Raw genomic sequence first — 20,104 nt, 5'->3', positions numbered from 1 at the left:
GGCATCTATCTATGGGAATGGCTCTTTCAATAATCGATCATAATTCCCGGCAACAGCTTCAGCGTCACTCCAGATCGCAGCTATTTTCGCATCACGCTGTCTGCATCTCTCTGTCTCCATCACCACCCGCTGCTCTCCAATCATCCGTGCTTCTTTCACCAACGTTGAGGTCCGTGGCTGTCGTTTCTCTGCAAATGCGCGGAATATATCTTGAAGCCCTTTGTCTTCATAGTCCTGGACCTCTGGTAGCAATTGGGACAGATGGTAGCAGTCCTCCCTGCGACAGTCAATATGAATCCTGGATAAATCCATGTGGTACAGCTTACAATGCCTGATTAGCCCCCTGTCCCAGATGAGGACTCGTGGGATGTGCCGCATCCCCAACAAGCACACACCGCGATGAATGCCAGTGCTCAGCAGCCAGTTCAGCCCGATCATAGAGACCAAACTGCATCAGCCTCTCTGCTGTCTGGATCAGATCCCGTACTGCCGGCTCAAACCCATCCAGTCGATCCTGCAGCATACCCCTTCGAGCCTCGAGTTCCTGCGTGCTGGATAGCCGCCACGTTTCTGGCTCTTCATGCGCTGCTGGTAAAGTGATAGCCCAGGACGTCTGTGTTGCTGAGACCGGGTATGCGATGACATGCATGCCTTCTCCATACCAGTTGCACGCATAGTGTCTGCGCTTGCCCAGGCTTGCAGGGGTTGCAGATATCCCCGCTGTCTGCGTCAATCCCGTAAAGTGTGGACGACCCTCATGCACTCCATATTTCTCGAGTAATACACATCGCGATGTTGCCTTTATCCCATCGCAGCCGATGAGGAATGAGCCCTCGATGGACTGTCCATTACTGAAGAATGCCTTCACGCCGGTATCATTCTCTTCAATATTAGTCAGCTCCCAGCCCTCGCATACCTTAATTCCCCTCTCAAGCAGCATCTCCTTTAATCTCAGATTCAGCTTGGTCCGTGGGACTCCCACCGCTGGCTGACCGTACTTCACGCCAAATGTTGATGCAACATCCGACTCTCCAAGACAGTTACCCGAGGCATCACCGTGCCAGAAACCAGTCAGCGTCGGAAGTTCTTGCTGCAGTTCCTCCGCGAGGCCGAGTAGATTGAGGACTTTCACACTAGTCTATTTAGTTTCATTTTATCGGTTTTTTTATGGAATGTTCGACTTACCCATTCGGCATGAGCAGGAGTGAAGCACCGGCATCACCTAGTGTCGGGACTTTATCGAATACGATGGGCTGGTAGCCTTTTTTATGGAGAAGAATGGCTAGGACTGGGCCGGCAATACCGCAGCCGACTATGAGGACAGGAGGAGACATGAATAGAATATTTGGGATGGAAATGTGATTGTTAGAACTTATCGGGTTGTGCGTTTATTTATACGAGAATTCCGTCGGAGCGTCCGCGGAGAGTCCGACGCCACTCGGAACCGTATTCTATAGAGCAATGTAAAATCTATCAAAACTCCCACTGTTGAATCCAATTTAGCATCAAGTCCACATCAATTGCCTTCAACCGTCTCATCGTACTACTGGCCTGCATAGTTCTGACCAATTCCAGCGGGGTAGAAAGTGACCCCTCTCCAGCCAACACGCCACGGTAGAAATCCAGTAGTTTAATCGCAGGCATGGCGATTACGTCTTCCTCAGTTGGATTGTTGATTCCCTCCAGCTTCTGAATCCACGATGATAGACTGCTTGGTTTGACTGTGTATGATTTCTCCACGGCGGGGATGAGGGACTCCCAGGATGTGATGGATGGATTGGCGAGGTGGAAGACAGTGCATGTATCGTTGGATGATGATGTGTGTCGCGATGTTATTAGTTCCGTGATGATATTTGCCAGTGTATCCTAATGATTGTATGGTTAGTAACTGCCGATCTATGCCAGGTGCATACAGGACGACTTACCACCGGAATCCAGTCAACACTAAACGGCCCCAATGTATCCGGAACAGCTCCTACTGCTTTGGACGTTTTAACCAACGTCGGCAACCATTCCTGGCGATTCCATGCCCCTTTCTGAGTAGTAGGACCGGCAATCTGCCCGACGCGATAGATGGTGGTCTGCACACCCGCCCGACGCGATGCCTCAAGACAGATTCGTTCCGCAACATGCTTCGACTCGCCATATCCCTGCGGAATAACGACATCGCAGTCTTCGAGTGGGACTTCTGGAATAGATGGGCCATGAGTGAATTTATTCCACCCGCCCACTGTTCCGATGGATGAGATGAAGTGGATATGTGCTTGCTGGGCACTTTGCAAGCTGAAATCGATAAACCGGCGCATGCCGTGGATATGCTGCTTCTCGAAAGAGGAGATACCATGATTGAAGTTGACCTGCCAGGCATTATGGATGATAGTGTCGACTGTCTGGGTCATCGCCTTGTATTTGTCTGCGTCCAAACCAAAGTTCTCATGGCCGAACGATGCATTCAGGAATTCGACTCGTTCGAAATCGGGGTTGAGTCCTTTTTCGATAAAACCTTGTTCTTGCCGCTTTGCTGCGTCGGATCGGTTCAGGCAGAATATCTTCTCAACGCTGTGGTTGGATAGTAGAGAGGAGAGGATGTAGCTGCCTAGTGAACCGGTGGAGCCGGTTAGGATGACTATGCGCATCTGGGATTGCTGCTGATGGTGATGCTGTTCCTGCGTAGGGATGCTGGCTGTATACTTGCGCACGAGTCCTTCGATCGTTTCTTTCCGTGACAGCATGCCATCTTGCTGGCCGTGGATGGTTCGATAGACCAGAGTCGATAGTTGCTGGATAGTCGGATTGGCGTATATCTGCTGCGACGTTACATTCTCAATGCTCCTCTCTGGAAACCGCAATCGAATGGCGCCTTGCAGGTCCTTGGCTAGTTGGATGGTCTGCAGAGAATCCAGCCCAGCAACAAAGATGTCATCTTCAGCATTGATGTCTGAGTCCAGCTTCTCCGATACCAGCCGTGAGACAAATTCACAAATCGAGTCGATATCAGTATTCTCAGGAAGTGACCATTGTTCACTTTCATCTCCAGCATACAAAGCATCGATCAACGACCCAAAGTCAGTTCCAACATGCAGTCTCTGCACCGTCCCCTTCGGCGTTGTCCGGAAATATTGACCTCTTGGAAGAACCGCAATTTTGCTCTTCATGATGCGTCCATGGGCAAGAGCGGCCTGATTCGCCTTTTGCACAGACGGCCATACCATCTCAACTATATCTCCACCTTCTTTCCAAACACTCCAATTCGGCTCAATCAATAATGCAGCCTGGAATCGCCCCTGTCCGACAACCGCTGCTCGTGCCACTACATCATGCCCCTCAATCACCTTCTCCATCGAGACAGGATTGAATTTTTCTCCATTGCTCAACACAATCACATCATCGTACCGCCCTGCGAACTTCCACAGACCTGGCTTGGTCGGGTGCGCAGTGAACAGATCTTTCGTCCGGTATTCGTGAAGCTCAGGATATGTATGGAAGATGCCGTGGATGTCGCGGTTCTCGCACCGTGGAATCACCAACTCATACATGCCTTCCCCAACAGGCTGCATGTCAGTCTTGTAAAATGGGTTCCATTCGTAGTATGCCCAGTCCTCCTTCACCAGCGGAGCCATGGTCATCAATACGCCTGCTTCGCTGCTTCCCATTCCCGTCTGGATGTTTGTCACCTGGCTCAGTTTATCACCCACTTCCGGGCTGAGAGGGGCGCCTCCATACGCGACACTGTCTAACGTTGACAACGCCTCGAGGCCAGCCGGTGAAGCGCACATCTCCTCCAGGATAGACGGCGGACACATAGCAGACTTGGGCTTTGTGTGCCGAATAGTCTGCACGAAGAGATCTGTCGATAACGGCCGATCCGGAAACAGCGCAACGGGTATGCCCTCAAACAGCGATCGAATGAGTGTATACAGCCCCATGAGATGGAAGAACGGGCCAGGGGTGAGGACGAGATCACCGGCTTCGAGACCGACTCCCATACTGCATTGACGACCTGGTGGGAAGGGGAAGTGCCCGGATCTGTCGATGGTGGACATGAAGCCGTGGGTTATGGGGACTGGCTTGGGGAGGCCTGTATATATTAGCAGTGAAGTGAAGATGAAGCTATAGTCTACATACCTGTAGTCCCAGAGCTGTGAATGATAAAAAGCACATCATCTTCGACCTTCTCATAGACAGCATCATATGGAAACACATCTGAACCAATCAACATGTCTGACAGAGAGGGTATCTCCAACATCTTCATATCAGGGCGAAGAGCCCCTAGCTCTGACATCTTCTGTCGTCGCTCTGCCCCGTACAGAAATGCATTCGTTTCCGTCACCTTGAACAGATGCAGAAACGACTCATCCGAGTTTCGAGGAGAGGGCAAAAAGGCCTACTCATTAGCCATATATTGAGTATGTATAGTATAGTGACTCACCTTATACCCCGTCTTGCTACACGCCAAAATAAACACAAAATAGCGAACATCATTAGCCCCGAGATACGCCAGTGACGCATGGTCTGAGCTACAGCCTAGATTCTTCTGAATCCACCCGGCCATGTAATTCACCGCATTGGCTAGATCTGCTATGCTGATATCAACGAAGCCATCATCAATGTTCGCTGTTTTGGGGATTGTCGCGAATCTTCTGGTCGGCTGCTTTCTTGCCAGCTCGTCCAGGAGGGTCGCGAGGAGGCGCTGGCCAATCTTGTTCTCGTCTGCCATTGTTGATCTGATGTTTGAATGAACTGTATGGGTGTAAATAGGAGTATTTATATCGCATACACCGACAGCATAAGCTTTGTGAGGGTTTTATTTATGCTATGCCGATCCTACATAGATGGAGTTATGCACACCATCCTCGCATTTGATCCCGGCATATCATGCATAAGCATAACTTGGCTCTGAACATAAAATCCAGGGCATCTTGCGCAATGATCTACATCTCCAAGAGAGCTATTCTTGCGTTTTTCATCACCTGGTTGTTGTAATCTGTACGACACCGTATGATAGGTTGGGTAATTCTTTTTTCGTGAAGAAATCCTGTAGAATACGCCATTCCAGAAATAGCTCATGATTTATAATCTACTAGGAATGCTGGCATATGGTATTTTATACAACTGGTTGAGTTGAAGGTGTTGGCTCGATGATGGGATAACTACCCCGCGGTAAATCATTACCTATTCGGGTAGTCCAGCCTTGCAACCATATTCGAGCAGAACCTGCCAAATTCAAGGCATATATACATATCGTATGACCATCTTGAAGCTATGCCATATGATACCCATCCTATTTATCATTTGCGATCATTTTATACAATAGAACGATGTAAAATAGACGCAGTCACGTGCAGGGCGTTGCAGATCTCGGGCAGATGCAATTCAACTTCAATCAAGTTTCCGAGGATTATAAAGCACCAGTTGGCCTATATTAACTTCCAACCACCCCTCCTCATTCGTATTCAATCATCACGCATTAATTCATCATGGCTGGACAGTATATATTGTACGATTTGGCCGGTCAAAAACCGGGCACATGGTCGATGAATCCATGGAAGGGTATGTCTGCCATGATATATAAAGACGTCACTAACAGCAATAGCCAAGCTGGTTCTTGCTTTCAAGGGCATTGATTATCGGACTGAGTGGGTATGTACAATGTATATCTTCAATATTGACATATGCTCATTATATATAGATCGAATACCCCGACATCAAACCAATCCTGGAGAAACAGTCAGTTCTACTATGCCACCATTAACTGATCTGTTATTCTAACTCTCCCAGCCTCCCCCCCAACACCGATGGCTTCGCATACTCCGTCCCAACCATCATCGCGCCTGACGGGACATACGTGATGGACTCGCGCAAAATCGCCGACTACATCGAGGCCCAACAACCCGAGCCTTCGCTCCATCTCGACTCTCCCTACCTGGAGAAAGTCGAAGCCCTGTGGACTCGCTACATGATGGGTCTTGTTCCCTTGTTACTCCCTCAAGTCCCGAAACGCCTCCTCAATGACGCAAGCCATGAGCACTGGTATACGACGCGGGAGAAGATGGTTGGGATGTCGCTCGATCAGCTGGAGCAGGTGGCTGATGCGAAGAAGGCGTGGGAGGAAGCTGGATCGGCTGTAGCTGAAATCACTGCGTTGCTCAAGGAGAATGAGGGGCCATTTTTCCTGGGCAGCACGGCTAGTTATGCGGACTTTGTCTGGGTTGGTATGTTGCTGTTTGCGCAGAAGTTGGGTGAGGAGTACATAAAGGAGACGTTGGAGAGAAGTGGCGATAGGCAGGTTCATCTGGATTTGCTTGCTGCTGTAAAGCCTTGGGTGGGAGAATAAGTATATCGAACCGAGGAAGTTCGTGAACAGAAAGAGGGTAGAAGTAGTATGTGCATCCGATTGTACAGGGATAATCCCAATTCATTATGCACTTTATGAACGCATAAATATTATGCACGACATCCCCGCATTCAGACAACCTATAAAAGCAGGGAGAATATATCCATCAAAGCTAAACTTCAACTTCCACTGCCAGCCTGCACATAAAATGACCTACTCAGTCCAAACAGAAGCCGCCGCCCTTCTGCGTAAGGGCATCCTGGAGAACCCGTCACTCGCATCCAACATCCCCGCAGACGCCTCTCTCGCCGATGTTGAATTCACGGGAAATCCCAACCCGAACATCCCCATCAACTGGCGGTTTGCCGAGAGTATCTCTGCCCTGTTAGGTCTTGAAGCTACTTGGATAAATGCGCTACTCAAGGCAAAATATAACAAAGATCCGGTCAAGGTCACTATTGACACGTGAGTCATCAGCATACACCCATGTATAGTTTGGCTTGGCTAATATGTACAGCGACCATGCAACCCTCTTCATCATGGCACCGCTTCTCGTTGATACAGTCGATAAAAACGGAAACCCCGACAGTCCGCATCTGTCACCATGGGAGCGCATGATGGCAGCATTTCCTAATCCAGGAAGAGATCTCGGACAGGGAAGTTTGCATCGAAAGGCTATCACTAATATTTACAAGACTAAGGATAGGCGGTGCTATCATGTTCATGGTATATCTCTTTCTGTATATTATACAAGTGACAAACTAATATGGAACAGGCAGTACGGATGCTGGCCCATCTTCAGCAGCACTGGGTCTTGACCCTGGTCGTAAAGCCGCCTCACCAGCTGAAGCAATGGATGTAGTCCAGGAACGCGTCCAGCAATTCACAGCCGAAGAGCTAGACCGCATTATGAACGAAAAATACCACCAAGCGGGAACGATCTGCCACTCTACGGACGAATTCAAAGCAACCGAACACGGCAAGGCAAATGCCCACGTTGGTCTCTACGAACTCAACCACGTCCCCAATGCAACTCAAAAACCTGGATGGTGGAAATCCAGCCCAGAAACAGGCCCGTCACGCCCTCTCTCCGGCCTCAAAGTCGTCGATCTATGCCGTGTCATCGCCGGCCCGAGTATCTCCAAGGGACTGGCTGAGCTGGGCGCAAGTGTAATGCGAGTCACTGGCCCCGGGGTGTTGGATATTTATGCCCTGCTTGCCGATCTAAACTGGGGGAAATGGAACTGCTCGATCGACCTGAAGACGGAGGAAGGAAAGGAAACTCTACGCGAGTTGATCAGGAATGCTGACGTCGTGTTGGATGGATACCGGCCTGGTGTGATGGAGCGTCTAGGCTTCGGTAGAGAGGCAGTACTAGACTTGGCCAAGGATCGTGACGTTGGGATAATCTACGCTCGAGAGAACTGCTACGGATGGCATGGGCCATGGAAGGGTCGCAGTGGATGGCAGCAGATCAGCGATGCCTGCTGCGGCGTTTCGCTGGAGTATGGCCGTGCCATGGGTGTTGATGAAGCTGTCACGCCTGTCTTTCCCAATTCGGATTTCTGGTAGGATACACTCATTAGGCCATGTCATACATGACTGACCATGGCAGCACCGGAGTCATCGGCGTCTGTGGGATCCTCGATGCCATCATCGCAAGAGGTGAAAAGGGCGGATCGTTCTTGATGGATGTAAGTTATCTCCACCTACATATCAATCTTATACTAACAAACAGACTGCACTAAACTACTACTCCCAATGGCTCGTCAACACCGCCGGTGTCTATCCCGAACCAGTCTGGAACGACCTCTGGCAACGGCACAATCAGCTAACCTTCCGCCATAACGACTCCATGCTCGTTACTCTCCCTGTGATGCTGAAGTCGCTTATGCAGAACTCAGGCGCACAACTTTTCCAACCGCGCTTCTTCGAGATCCGGTACTCGGGTGCGATGGATCGTTATTTTAAGGTGCTAAGACCAGTGCTTAGTTTTGCAGGTGAGCAGGTCAGTCTGAGATATAATGTCGGGACGAGGAGTAATGGGCATGATGCTGCGCGGTGGCCAGGGGATTTGCGGACTGAGGTTGTCAGTGCGTAGGCGATAGAGCTATCTAGCCTGATATCTTATACTGGACTATCAGCAGAGCAGTAATTAGTATCTAGTTTTGAAGAACACGATGTCTCATTACCAGTCTACACAGTCTACCAACTACCCCTTCGAAATCAACGGCGCAGCAACAAACAAATCATTAAACCTCTTATCCATCTGCTTCGGCAGCCCAGCCAGTTTCGACAACTTGGACTCGGAATTATCCCAGCCAAGCGCTTTAGCAAATCCAGAAACAAATCCAGTCTGTCCTTGGTCGCCCTTACCAAGAGATGGATTCTTCCACGCCTTGCGCACATCATTCCACTGCTCTTTACCCGATGAGGGCGAAGGCTCCCACTCAATAGCCGCCGGTTCTACGACAGGGAAATCGAGGGCTGATTTCAGCTCGACGATGTTCTTGTCTGCTGTTTCGGCGATGGGGAGTTTGTCCGGTGAGAGAGTTGGTTCAGGGACGTTGAAGACTACGCCCATCATTAAGCGGACAGTACTGTCTTTGGTGTCGAGGAGCGAGGGGATGTGGTTATTCCCACTGGATGGGTCCGTGGCTTCGCTGTCTGTATACCTTGTTAGCTGGATGCGTACAAGCAAGATCGATTAGTCGACTTACATTTATCCCACAAAGCGGTTGGGACCAATTTGGTCTGCTTCTCCATCCGCCACGACACTTCCGGATCTTCTCCCTGGACAATGGTAATGCTGAGAGTGGACAACATGGGGCCTTCCAATTGCATCGGCTTGGAGTAGATATCCCGTGCGTGGGTAATGCTATTCACCCCCTGCGATGCGGTCTTCACAGCCATCTTGCAGTTCACGCTGAAGGAGAATGTACCAGCACGCACAGTCCATTTTTCATTGGGCTTGCTCTCCGTCTTCTCTCCATCGTTCACGAGACCCGACAGAGCTAAGAAGATATGCCCCTCATTCGTGGGTCTGGTCAAGATATTCTCACTTGATGCAGATGGGGCCGGCAGACTAGCTAGATTCTGTGGCTTGTCACCGGCTTGCAGAACAAGCTCATAGAACTCCTCAAGACTAATTGCCTTGGGCTCGAGTGGACCAGCACCAAATTCGATATCGAACGAACTGACCCAGAAGTCGACATGGACTTTTCCGGCAACAGGGGGACCCCAGAGAGTCAAGGATGCACCAAGCTCAGCGGAGACGCTTGTGTGCACGAATAAGGCATCGATACTGTATTTCACGCCGACACTGATGGAGATGGTGGCAGTGAATGTGAATGGCCGGTAGTTGATCAGAAAGTCCGCCATTGCATCAAACCAGGCTTCAATCGGTCCAGCGGAGAAGGACGCGTGCAGCCGACCACCTCCCATGCAGGCTTTGGGCGTGATGGCAAAGTAGGCTTCACCGGTGATGCTGAGTGCTTTACTCAGACTCCAGCTGATCCCAAGACGGGGTGGACGGGGATATCCATCTGGAATGGCAAAGGACTGGTGATAGCCACCGAGAGTGAAGACAAACTCACCAACAACACTCTTATCCGCATGAGGACCGTCGAACCAGTAGTACAGCCCAAAGCCACCGGTGAGATGGCAATCCGGATGCAAAATGAATGAGTTGGGCGAGAGCTGGCCCTCTATCTTCATGGTGCCATAGTCAAAGTCGACCACGACGGCCAAACCGAGCTCGACGTGGGCGAATTTCATCGGTGACTTTGTAGAAGGAATATCTGCAATGGCAACGGCAAAGACGCCCAGCTTAATGGCCTGCCCGAATTGCACAATCACGACTGCATCGACGGAGAGCATCTGGAACGCGCTCACCTTCAGGCCAGCAGCAGCCCAGTATGTCTTGTCCTTGACATGGAACCATCCATCTTCACCCTGGCTCGTCAATGCCTCCAGCGTTTCCAGCGGACTGCCTGTTTTGTCCCCGAGCTGCTTTGTGGCGACGAACGGAAAGTTCACGACCTGATCTGGGGCAGGAGTTCGCACTTCGGAGTTGTATCCAAAGCCCCCAGTGACGCCGGAAATTTCAGCAAATCCAATCTCAAATAGCGGACCGTTGAGCTTCGCGAACAGGAACATGGACTTGAATGTGGTGCCATCTGCCAGCTTGGCATCGCCGTAGAACCCTGCTGCGATGAATTCCCATGGGACAAATCCAACGATAAGACCACCAGCAAAGTATTCTAGCTCGCCGGTGTTGCCGTGGCGGATGATACCGGCGATAGTCAACGGACGTTTCTCAAAGGCAATAGATAGTCCTTCGATGGTGGGCGGATGGACCTTGGGTGGTTCGGTGAACTTGAATATTTCCAGCCCGATGCTGAAGCCCAGCAAGGAGAACTCCAGTGGACCGAGGTCAAAGGTGGCGTCGAAGATGATATGAAGCTGTCCGTTGGCGTATTTCAGCCCAATGTTCTTTAGCGAGAGAGGGCCGGTCTTCTTCTTGAGTGGTGCTTGGGCTGTTGTTCCCTCTTCGCCTTCACCCTCGTTTCCTTCGTTGCCTGCTGTGGTTGCCCAAGCTCCCGGCTGAGATGGTTGTTTCTTCTTCGAGCCTGCCTTGAAGTCATACATCAACAGACTGCTCTTCTTCCCACTTGCATCCTTCATGTTAATCGAGAAGTGCGACCCAGCTGTAATGAGCACATCTCCCTCTTTCTTGTCTTTGAATTTATCCTTGAATATCAACGGATCATCGGCGAGAGAAGCGTTGAAGCTTTCGACTTCTTTTCTTGTTAAACCCTTGAGCCCCTTTGTCGTATATGGATCCTGAACCCAGATAAATGCCATCTCATCGAATGGCTGTTCCATCTTCCCAATCAGCTTAATTTCAGGAATCTGCAACCCTTGCAATGCAACCTTGAACAGTCGCTTGGACGGCGTCTTTGCAGGCCAGTCACCACCGTGATATTGAGCGAAGATGAGTTTAATATGTCCGATTTCGATCCGGGCGATGAACTGGAAAGATCCTTTAGACACATTGCTTCCACCTGTAACTGCACCTCCCGTCTTGCTTGGCTTCTCTTTCTTGATTTCAATTTCAAAGGTATTCCCCTTTGAAAACTGGGTATTGGCAACAAACTCAGGAAGATCAACTTGATCGTGTCCAATGATCCCCTCGATGACTTCCTTGATATTGGCATTGGAATTCTGAGGCTTCAGACTGGCCTTGAACATCCAGTCCCTCGCGTAGCTGAATTCGAGATCCAACTCTAAGTCGGCAATCAAAAGAGCCCCGTTGATGTCAAACTTGCTACCCGATGATTTGCCCTTGCCAGAGCCTCCCTCGTACTCGTATCTGACGGTGAGATCGCAGATTTGCATCGAGTCAATCAGCGGCATGACATGATCTGACGAGCCCTGGTCGAAGAACTCATATAGAGAGCTGGCATAGAGACCCTCCAGAGACGCCTCTAACAACCAGTGCTTCTTGGAAGAATCATATGCCAGCCTCCCCGCCAACATGGTTGGGTTTGGCTTTGTGGATGCTGGAATGAGGTTGGACATGATGTCCAATTCGACCGAGAAGCCGCGGTCATTCTTACCCCACGAGTATGAGGCTCTGAGCTGTACCATGCCCAAATGGGGATGAGGAGGATTGCTGTCTTTTGGCTTTTCGGTGGCGATGATGGCGTAGATTCCGAACCTGGTATCGGATAGGGACAGCGAAGCCGCGGTGAGTTGCGTAGGAATAAACTCGGGGATATTGTCGATGGAAGTACCGGGGATGATGGACGCGAGACTAATAGACTCGGCTGGGTGCATAACCTGAGTTGGTTGAAGTTCTTTCCACCATTCGTACGAGGGACTCACGGTAGGCAAGGCGGTTAGGTCAGACCCTGCTGTGATGAGAACGTGCAATGATATGCTCGGTGAGAGATGCATTCTTACCGCTCCAGAAGCTTCCTTCCAGCTCGCCCATCTTCCCAACGGCCTTTTCCCAGCGGTATCTTAGGAGGAAAAGAGGCGTCTTCTTCTGTTCTCCGGTGCCCATTTTGGTCGACACCTGAATCGAGGTTGAAAAGCTGTTGATGCCAGTTGGCTTTCCATGCTCATCAACTCCCAGAGTCACAGTCACCTCGCGTAGGTGCACACTCTCAAACAGATCGTCTTTCCCGAGTACGCTGTCCACATCATCCAGATCAATCTTTGCCAACTGGGCGAGCCACAGGAGAATCGTCTTCAGAATGTTTCCCTGAGCTACCGGGCGGAAGGTGAAAGACACCGAGTTATATCGAAAGTCCGCACTGGTCTGCAGGGCCAACTCATCGTGGTCCTTTACCTTTAGCTTGCACGAAAACGTAAATGCTATCCCTCCTTGGTCGACTGCTGCAGGACCTTCAACTGTTGTCGTGCGGATGAGGATCTTTTTGCAGATAACACTTGCCTCGTCAATAAACAGGCCGAGGTGTAACTCGAAGGGTTCTTTGAACGTTTCGAAAGCATCTATTTGGAAATGCAATCTCATGGTCGTCTGGTTATAAAATTTCGGGCTGAACCACAGGGCATTGCGCTTTCCGGTGCCCGTTGCAGTATCCAGTGTCAGAGCGAGCGATTTGAGAGGAGCCGGCAGGAAGTGGACGCCCACTGCGTCTCCCACAAAGTCGAGGACATCCCTCACGGTCGTCTTCAGGTTCGACGTTGCCGTCAGATCCAGCCCTGTGTAGAGCAACTCCCCCTTCGGTTCGATTCCAGGCTGTGGGATACTGTGTCGCCCAAATGACGAGGTAAGCACATCGGTGGACGAGCTGAAGACGACAGGCGACGATCCAAGAAGCGGCACATTGAACTCAAATGCAAAACTTTCGATTATCTTCTTCTCCGGCGGCCCTTGGACGGTGACGGAGAACTGGCCATTTGTATCGAGGTTTTGAAGCCACTTGGCCCATTTATCGGAGCTATCCAACTGGGCTGAGGGGCTGGGGCCGTCTTCGAGAATGAGGCATTTGGACTGGAGAAAGGAGAGGAAGTTGTCTGTGTTGGAATTTCGGTCGGGGGTGAGATCGCCTTGTTTTCCTGCTTTGCTGGAGTAGATGTAGTATTTCTTCTTCTCTTTACCAGGTTCTGAGTTCATCGTTATGAAGCTGCGGCAGTTGATATTGACAGTAGTTGAATCGCGGGGATGCGATTTGTTATACTGTATCAAAATGACACTCAATACAAAACGTGGAATTTTCAATACCACACTGTAAATTACGCCCTGCACCGCCAACACCTCCATCCAACATGCATTCTTCACTGCACACATCACACAAACCATCCCCACTACTTCGGCTTCGCTAATTCCTTCTCAAGATTGATGATCCCATCCGGTTCACCTATCATGCCGACGATCTTCTCCCGACTCCCCTTTTGCGTAATCTCCCACAGGCACTGATCAATCGGATTCCACAGATACAGCTTCGAACCGGCTTCAATGAGGATGAGCACATCCCCTCCCGTCCTGCACATGATGGGCACTGCCTTGCCCAGTCCGTACTCTTGCACCATGGCCTGCCCGTCGCCATTTGCGGACCAGTAGTCTTCTGTGTCGAGGTCGCGTTCATTGCAGGACCACCCGGGGGGTGCTGGGGTCTGGGTCATTAGTTTCGTTTTTCTCGTCAACGTGATGATTTGGCCTGGGTGACGCGTACCTCGGCCATGTTTACTAGATGTCCGTCGTTGAGGGGTTGGCTGAGTCTCGTTAGTTTTCTGTGGCTACGGGTGTTGACGGGTTTTTGTAGGCGTCAGAACAGCACTGGTTAGTCAGCCACTGTGCTATAGTCATACACTATATCAACGCCGCAGACCAGAGCTGCACAGCGGAGAAGCCGGTGCTGCTCAGAAAGACAATGACCGCTGCAAATCCCAATAACTATAAGATTCTTCCATGGCGGGGACTAAACCTAGAGGATGCGTACAAGTGGAATAGGGAACAGGTACATTGGGAGATTGGCTTCACCATCTGGACAGGCTGACAGCTGTGTAGATATACGATTATATCAATAGGGTGGCCGACAATCCAACGAATTATGCGGAACGGGACAATCAAGAGGATACGACGAGACTGCAATCAAGACAACAGACTCTGGACCAAGTCAGAAAACACATCTTCAATCTCAGGTGCGATCTATCTCTTGTTTACGTATAGGGCCATCTAACATGATCCAGCCGCGGTCCCTTTCCACCCCCATTCAACACACCACAAGACGGCCCGGACTATGCAGCCCCAGGGACACCGCAGCACATTCGCCGTCAAGAAAACCCAGCCTATGTCCCCCCTCCGGTTCCCCCCCAGAATGCTCCCAATGCTCCCAATGCAGACCCTCCTGTGGCAGTCTCCCGGTACTTTGTTAATTCTCATAAACTTCCCAGATTCCCTGACATCCGATCGGATGTGTTCCAGTTCAGTTTGTTTTACTGGAATCCTGCCGATCTCCTGGGGCTTTTCTTCGCTCTCCTGGGTCCAGCACCGGCTAGCGCCAATGCAGTACGGTTCTTCCTGCCCCTGACGGCTATGTATGGGCGGTGGTGTTTGAAAATAATGCGCATGGGGGAAAATCCAAAGTGTATTAAAAAGCCGTTTATGCTGAATTGCACCTGGACGCAACCCCGTGGCGACCACCAGCCGATCGAGCTTTTCTTGGGCGCGTCGCTGGGAGGATATACCGGAGGAGATGGAACCGCGTGGCATATGGAAATCATGCTACGTCGGTACGACCTGTTGTTGCTGTTCTTCAAGACAAGGAATATCAACAACACCGGAGCCATGTGGGAAGCGATAGTGCTGCGGGGAATGTTGTGGCAGCTGCTCGCTCTGATGGATAACTTGAAATTGCACGAAATAGGGGAGGTCTCGGACTCTGATGTGAATGTTCTGAGTATTCAAAGAAAGATAAGAGCGAACGCACAGAAATTGAAAGACCTGCCGTTCCATAGGGGAATAAAAAACCGGAAATCGACCGAAGCCAACGTCGGCAGTCTCTTGGAAGTCTGCAACAACAAAAGCGAACAGTCACCTCTCAATCGGCTGAAGGCAGCTCAAACTGCCATTCCACTGTTGATCAAGGAAGCAGAGCGGGTGGCCACGAACCCCGAAACCAGATTCGGCAACTGTGCTGAAACCTATCCCTTTATGAATATCTTACGGTACTATTAGCCTTGCCTTCTTTTCCTTTCTTTCTTTCTTTCTTTTTTTTTTTTTTTTTTTTTTTTTTTTTTTTTTTTTTTGGTCCTACAATGCTAATCGAAATAAAGTGATAAATTAGGCAAAATGGCATTTCAGGATCACTCGTGGGGATTGGCTGTCCAGACAAGCGCACTTGACGGTGCCACATATGACGACAAGAAAGGTAGCAAGATCTATAACATGCTGCGACCACCTTGTGCCAACTGTCGGCATATGCTTCAAAAGCTTGGTCATAGCGAGAAGTCAGTTACAGCCAACTTTAGAGAGGACAGTATCAAGTGTGATCTGGAAACCAAAGAGAAAGTAACAAACCCAAAAAAGGGTAATGAGGGCAGTGCATCAAGCGCTGCAGTAAATTGATGTTCTTATTTTATCTTCATTTAGGATTTACAAATAGCATATCTCATTATGTGACATGAATAGCAGTCCCTCCATGACTTCGCTGGTATTTGCACTATGACTTCCCTCTTTTCATCCTTGATAACCAAAATTCTGTCAAGCTGACGTGTCAACGATTCCTCGCTTAACGATTGTCAATCATCACGTCAAGATAACACCTCAGCTGAAGAGGAGCTGAAGTGTAGCTGAAGGTGAACTACCCCTCATCGGAAATATGTACAATGTCGTCATCTCAGCCAGCCACATCTACATTGCCATATCCCCGCTTCGTGATAGGCTGCCATGATGGACGATCGCAGATGGATGTTCCAGACCTACTTTAGTGTATGCGAGATAGTGTGACGGACATGCAGACAATGCATTGACACCGATTGGATAATTTTGCTGAAGTGTTCTGCGGGGTATCGGTTGCCGGGTTGCCTGATGTATGTATGAAAAATATGTACGTATAGAAATACGTGGTAATTTACCAGTAACTGGATACTGCCTGGATTTCAGTATCTGAAATATAGGCTTGGATTACTCTGCGTACAATCTTATGAGTCTTAAAAGATAAAAATTAAAATAAAAATAAAATAAAACATAAACCAAAGCGCAATGCAAATATGAGCTACCGACTGTCTTTTTCAAAGATAGTAGCAGGAAATCTCCCCTCCTGCGGTGGAATCGAATCAGAATTATAAGTGGCCTTCCATCTCAACTTCATCCGAGCAGTGTCCTCAAAGCGATTCACCTGCGCCAAAGCAAGCAAAAAGCTCATCTCCTTGACCAGCGTAATATCCACATATTGCTTTCTACTCCGTGGCAGCAGACTAATCCTCAATGTACGACTCTCGTCATCTTCATTAATAAACTTCAGCAGCACGTTGAAACGCAAGTTACTCAGCACCGTGGCCCCAGGTCCCGTGTAGTTCTCCATAAGCCGTTCGTTGTTGATGGTGGCTTTCCCGAGGGGGATCCAAATGTGGAATGCAGTCAGCTTGTAGCGGTTGTTTGTGTTGTTGGACACTCGGATTGAAAAGATCAGGTCCTGCGGGAGGTTGTCTTTGTCTGGAAGAATCCCTGTGACGCCAACGCCTGATACCCTGCATGAGTATTCCGGGGGTGAGGCGGGTGCAGAGCGTCCCCGGCTTGATACTGCGGTCAGCATGAAGGGTTGGATTCCAGGTCGAGATTCATCTCCGCCCCATTCGCTGTGGATAGGGTGTGTGTGGGGTACAAGGCTGAAATTGTAGTCATGTGGTGTCAATACAGACTCTTTGGGGCGTTCGAAGTTGGCACTGGCGGTAGGGGAATAGCTCTCAGGTTCTGGCTCTGGGATGGCCCGGACAGGATCTGATTGGGGCCTTGAGGCAACACGGTTGACCATTGATGGAGCCAGCAGATTCAAGGTTCTGATATCTGGCTCACGGCTTTCTGCACTTCTTGGCGTGTCGAGGCTAATCCGAAAACTGTATATGGGGTCACTGAGCTGTAGAGCCAACAAAGCCGAAGTGGCAGTATCGTCGTCAAAGTACTTGGTATCAACTTCAGCCTTCTTAAAGGTGCCCATCTTCTCCTGAAGTATCTTGAGTTGGCGATCTGCAAAGTGAGGCAGACGAAGGATATGAAGATCGGACTGACCAGGGCGAGATCCCCAGATAAACAACTTGTCGGCATCACTGCTCTTCAAGTTTAAAACCTCCAGTGGGTCTCGATCATGCTTGTCCGTTTTCCGGTCTTCCTCAGCCACTGTATACTGTTTTCGCATGACAACCCGAATACTGTCAGCCCTCAGTGTCGCGGCAGCAGCAAAGCGCTGCTGATGCGGAGGCTGTGTAAACACGAGTCCATCAAACTCATCCTTACGAGGAACACGATCAAGCAATCCCAGCATGAGTCCATCGGTGATAATCTCGTGTCGCAGCAGAGGGGCCTTATCGGGTACGTCTTTCTTTGGCTCCGGCAATGTCGTAACCTTCAGATCAGGAAACATTGAAACCAAATCAGATCGCAAATAGAACCCGTAAGTTGGGATCTGTGGTGGATGCACCAGCCGTTCTGGTTTCTCCCTGATATACCGATTCAACGCCCTCTTTATGGCGACCCGGTCTCTGTCCTCGCCCAGGTGGTTGCCAGGACTCAAGGCGCCGTCGATCAGCGCGTCGGTCCAGTTCGCGTCGACATGGAAGAATTTGAGCCGTTCGTGCTCGATATGACTAGGGTCTGTGATCAGGTAGTGAGCAGGGACGCCGTCGAGAAACATGCGGTTCATCACCCAGGCCAGCACGACCATCCAATCTACTGAGACGGGATTGTTGATTTCGTCGTAGACTTTGCCGTCAGTCCCCATGGCCAGATAGTAGGCTGCCTCGACTGCCTGCTGTGGGTATTCCTTCTCGATCAGCTCGGAAAGATAGTCGAGACTAGGATATTCGCATTTCTCCAGAGCGCGTCGGTTCCATCTCTTCGCCGCCGATCGTGGACCAAAGGCGTCATCTTCACCTTCACCCGCCACTGTAATCTTCCCTAAATTCTTGCACATTTCCGGTATTCCCTGAAGGATCGTTTCCCTGCCAAGGTGCTTCTTCCCGCATAGCCTTTCAAGTACAATCCTCTTCGACTCGTCCATCGCACGTTGATGAATTGCTGTGCGTAGCCGAATCAGTGCCGTGGTGAAAGGCTGATCAGCCAGAGCCAGCATGCGTCCAACCTGCCAGGCGACAGAGTACGAGATATCCATGATCCCAACCTGCTTATCAAGAATCTGCAGATCGAGTCCAGAATTCGAGCATCGATTCAGGTCGGTGTCACTGTTCTGTGTCGTCTTCCATCGACGCTCAACGTACGTTGGCGTGAAAGGACCCCGAAAGAGGGCGATGGTCATTTCACCAGTGGCAGTGCGATGTTTTACCAGCGAGTAGCCATCTTCAAGTCTTTTCGCCAGTCGATTTGATATTTCTGCATTGGCTGGGTTCGCGGTTGATCGAATGTCTTGGATCACTTTATCCGGTGGTCGAAGAGGGCCCAGCGTTTCACCCAATAACGTGAAGGCTTCAGGGACGTTGAGCGTATTAGGCGGGGTAACAGTATAGCTCCAACTATGAAGCGAGCAGAGCGCTGCATATTTACTGTCAGCGGGAAAAGGAAACGACATATCCTCCTCCACCCCCGCGATCGAAACGAGATGCGCGCACACAGTCGTGGGCGTGGGGTAGTCCAACGGGCCCGAACGATTCGAAACCACCACAGAAAAGATACCGATATCCTCTTTCCCTGCAACGGCCATACCTGCCGTATTAATCTTGCGGACGTGCGAGAGGAAGCGATACGGCGCGGTATCCGGCCTCGACACATGGTCAGGTTGGTTCACGTCTGCGAAAGGCGGGAAAAGACCCGCAAAAAGCTCCTTCTTGATGAAGATGAAATCGCCCATTATATTCCTGGCGGTGTCTGATTCCCCATCTTCTTCCTTGATTGGGGCGATGATTTTCTTTGTGCGATAGAGATCTCTCAGTGACATTCGAATCGCCTGTGTGGACGTCTGCTGGACGGGTTTGGGGAGAGACGGAAAGATGCAGCCAGCGCCATCTCGATCTTCGGCAGGAAGGCGCAATTCATCGTGAGTGAACAGGATCAGAGCAAGCCATGGGACCTTGTTGCGTTTAGCATCCGGTAAATCCTGCGTAGTTCCTTGTCTTTCCCACGGAAGGTGAGGATCACTCAACACCACATGAGGCAGGATACGGGCTTCCTCCATATACCCTGGAGGGGGATATACTGAATAAATCGATCCCTCAGGAAGAGAGTATCGCGGAGCATGGACATCAAAGTTCTGTTGAGCATCAAGCTGGAGGGGCTTTTGTCCGTTATTCGGATTGATCGTTTGCTGGACCTTGATTTGGTGGACCTTGCCCGCTGTTAGACTTGGGGCCCAAAAAGAGAACAGTTGCTCCTGTCCTGGTCTGATTTCTGGCAGCGAAGGCCCCTCTTCGTCCTCCTCCAGCTCGTCCTTGTTGTACTTGTCGAGCTTAACGGCCCGGATTGCATGGCGGAGAGTGAGATGGCGGGGGGAATTAATCGCAGTGCTTTTGCCGTCCGTGAAGATGGCCATTCTGTGTTGTGTTGAAGGAAATTGACTTGATGAT

General features: G+C 50.3%; 7 protein-coding genes across 7 annotated transcripts; 2 read left to right on the top strand and 5 right to left on the bottom strand.

Annotated features, from left to right (window-relative positions):
- Nucleotides 1–9: 9 nt before the first annotated feature.
- Nucleotides 10–1,334, bottom strand: ASPWEDRAFT_166194 (FAD-dependent oxidoreductase; the record flags this gene model as incomplete). The annotated part of the gene is made up of 3 exons (XM_040829951.1): nucleotides 10–277; nucleotides 327–1,133; nucleotides 1,186–1,334. The coding sequence occupies 3 exons, from the start codon at nucleotides 1,332–1,334 to the stop codon at nucleotides 10–12; spliced, it is 1,224 nt and encodes a 407-aa protein (XP_040693783.1).
- A 139-nt stretch (nucleotides 1,335–1,473) lies between these two features.
- On the bottom strand, nucleotides 1,474–4,717 carry ASPWEDRAFT_144517 (uncharacterized protein; the record flags this gene model as incomplete). The annotated part of the gene is made up of 4 exons (XM_040829467.1): nucleotides 1,474–1,866; nucleotides 1,926–4,078; nucleotides 4,126–4,384; nucleotides 4,430–4,717. The coding sequence occupies 4 exons, from the start codon at nucleotides 4,715–4,717 to the stop codon at nucleotides 1,474–1,476; spliced, it is 3,093 nt and encodes a 1,030-aa protein (XP_040693782.1).
- A 714-nt stretch (nucleotides 4,718–5,431) lies between these two features.
- Nucleotides 5,432–6,524, top strand: ASPWEDRAFT_33439 (glutathione S-transferase family protein). The gene is made up of 4 exons (XM_040833788.1): nucleotides 5,432–5,550; nucleotides 5,594–5,640; nucleotides 5,690–5,727; nucleotides 5,779–6,524. Exons 1-4 carry the CDS (start codon nucleotides 5,478–5,480, stop codon nucleotides 6,332–6,334), a joined length of 714 nt encoding a protein of 237 aa, XP_040693781.1. The 5' UTR covers nucleotides 5,432–5,477; the 3' UTR covers nucleotides 6,335–6,524.
- Nucleotides 6,525–6,542: 18 nt separating this feature from the next.
- On the top strand, nucleotides 6,543–8,435 carry ASPWEDRAFT_100847 (uncharacterized protein; the record flags this gene model as incomplete). Its single annotated transcript, XM_040827336.1, has 5 exons — nucleotides 6,543–6,799; nucleotides 6,852–7,060; nucleotides 7,110–7,902; nucleotides 7,950–8,028; nucleotides 8,073–8,435. The coding sequence occupies 5 exons, from the start codon at nucleotides 6,543–6,545 to the stop codon at nucleotides 8,433–8,435; spliced, it is 1,701 nt and encodes a 566-aa protein (XP_040693780.1).
- Nucleotides 8,436–8,546: 111 nt separating this feature from the next.
- On the bottom strand, nucleotides 8,547–13,484 carry ASPWEDRAFT_100311 (uncharacterized protein; the record flags this gene model as incomplete). Its single annotated transcript, XM_040827296.1, has 3 exons — nucleotides 8,547–9,001; nucleotides 9,055–12,249; nucleotides 12,302–13,484. 3 exons carry the CDS (start codon nucleotides 13,482–13,484, stop codon nucleotides 8,547–8,549), a joined length of 4,833 nt encoding a protein of 1,610 aa, XP_040693779.1.
- Nucleotides 13,466–14,065, bottom strand: ASPWEDRAFT_33437 (uncharacterized protein). Its single transcript, XM_040833787.1, has one exon. The coding sequence runs from the start codon at nucleotides 13,991–13,993 to the stop codon at nucleotides 13,676–13,678; it is 318 nt and encodes a 105-aa protein (XP_040693778.1). The 5' UTR covers nucleotides 13,994–14,065; the 3' UTR covers nucleotides 13,466–13,675.
- Nucleotides 14,066–16,704: 2,639 nt separating this feature from the next.
- On the bottom strand, nucleotides 16,705–20,070 carry ASPWEDRAFT_82779 (uncharacterized protein; the record flags this gene model as incomplete). The annotated part of the gene is made up of 1 exon (XM_040839566.1): nucleotides 16,705–20,070. A coding segment is annotated over one exon (3,366 nt), but the record flags the coding sequence as incomplete, so codon positions are not given.
- Nucleotides 20,071–20,104: the final 34 nt, after the last annotated feature.

The sequence above is a fragment of the Aspergillus wentii genome (genome assembly GCF_001890725.1).
Source record: "Aspergillus wentii DTO 134E9 unplaced genomic scaffold ASPWEscaffold_1, whole genome shotgun sequence".
NCBI classification, from domain to species: Eukaryota; Fungi; Ascomycota; class Eurotiomycetes; order Eurotiales; family Aspergillaceae; genus Aspergillus; species Aspergillus wentii.
Note: the sequence above shows the minus strand (reverse complement) of the source record. Positions and strands in the feature narration are given on the sequence as shown.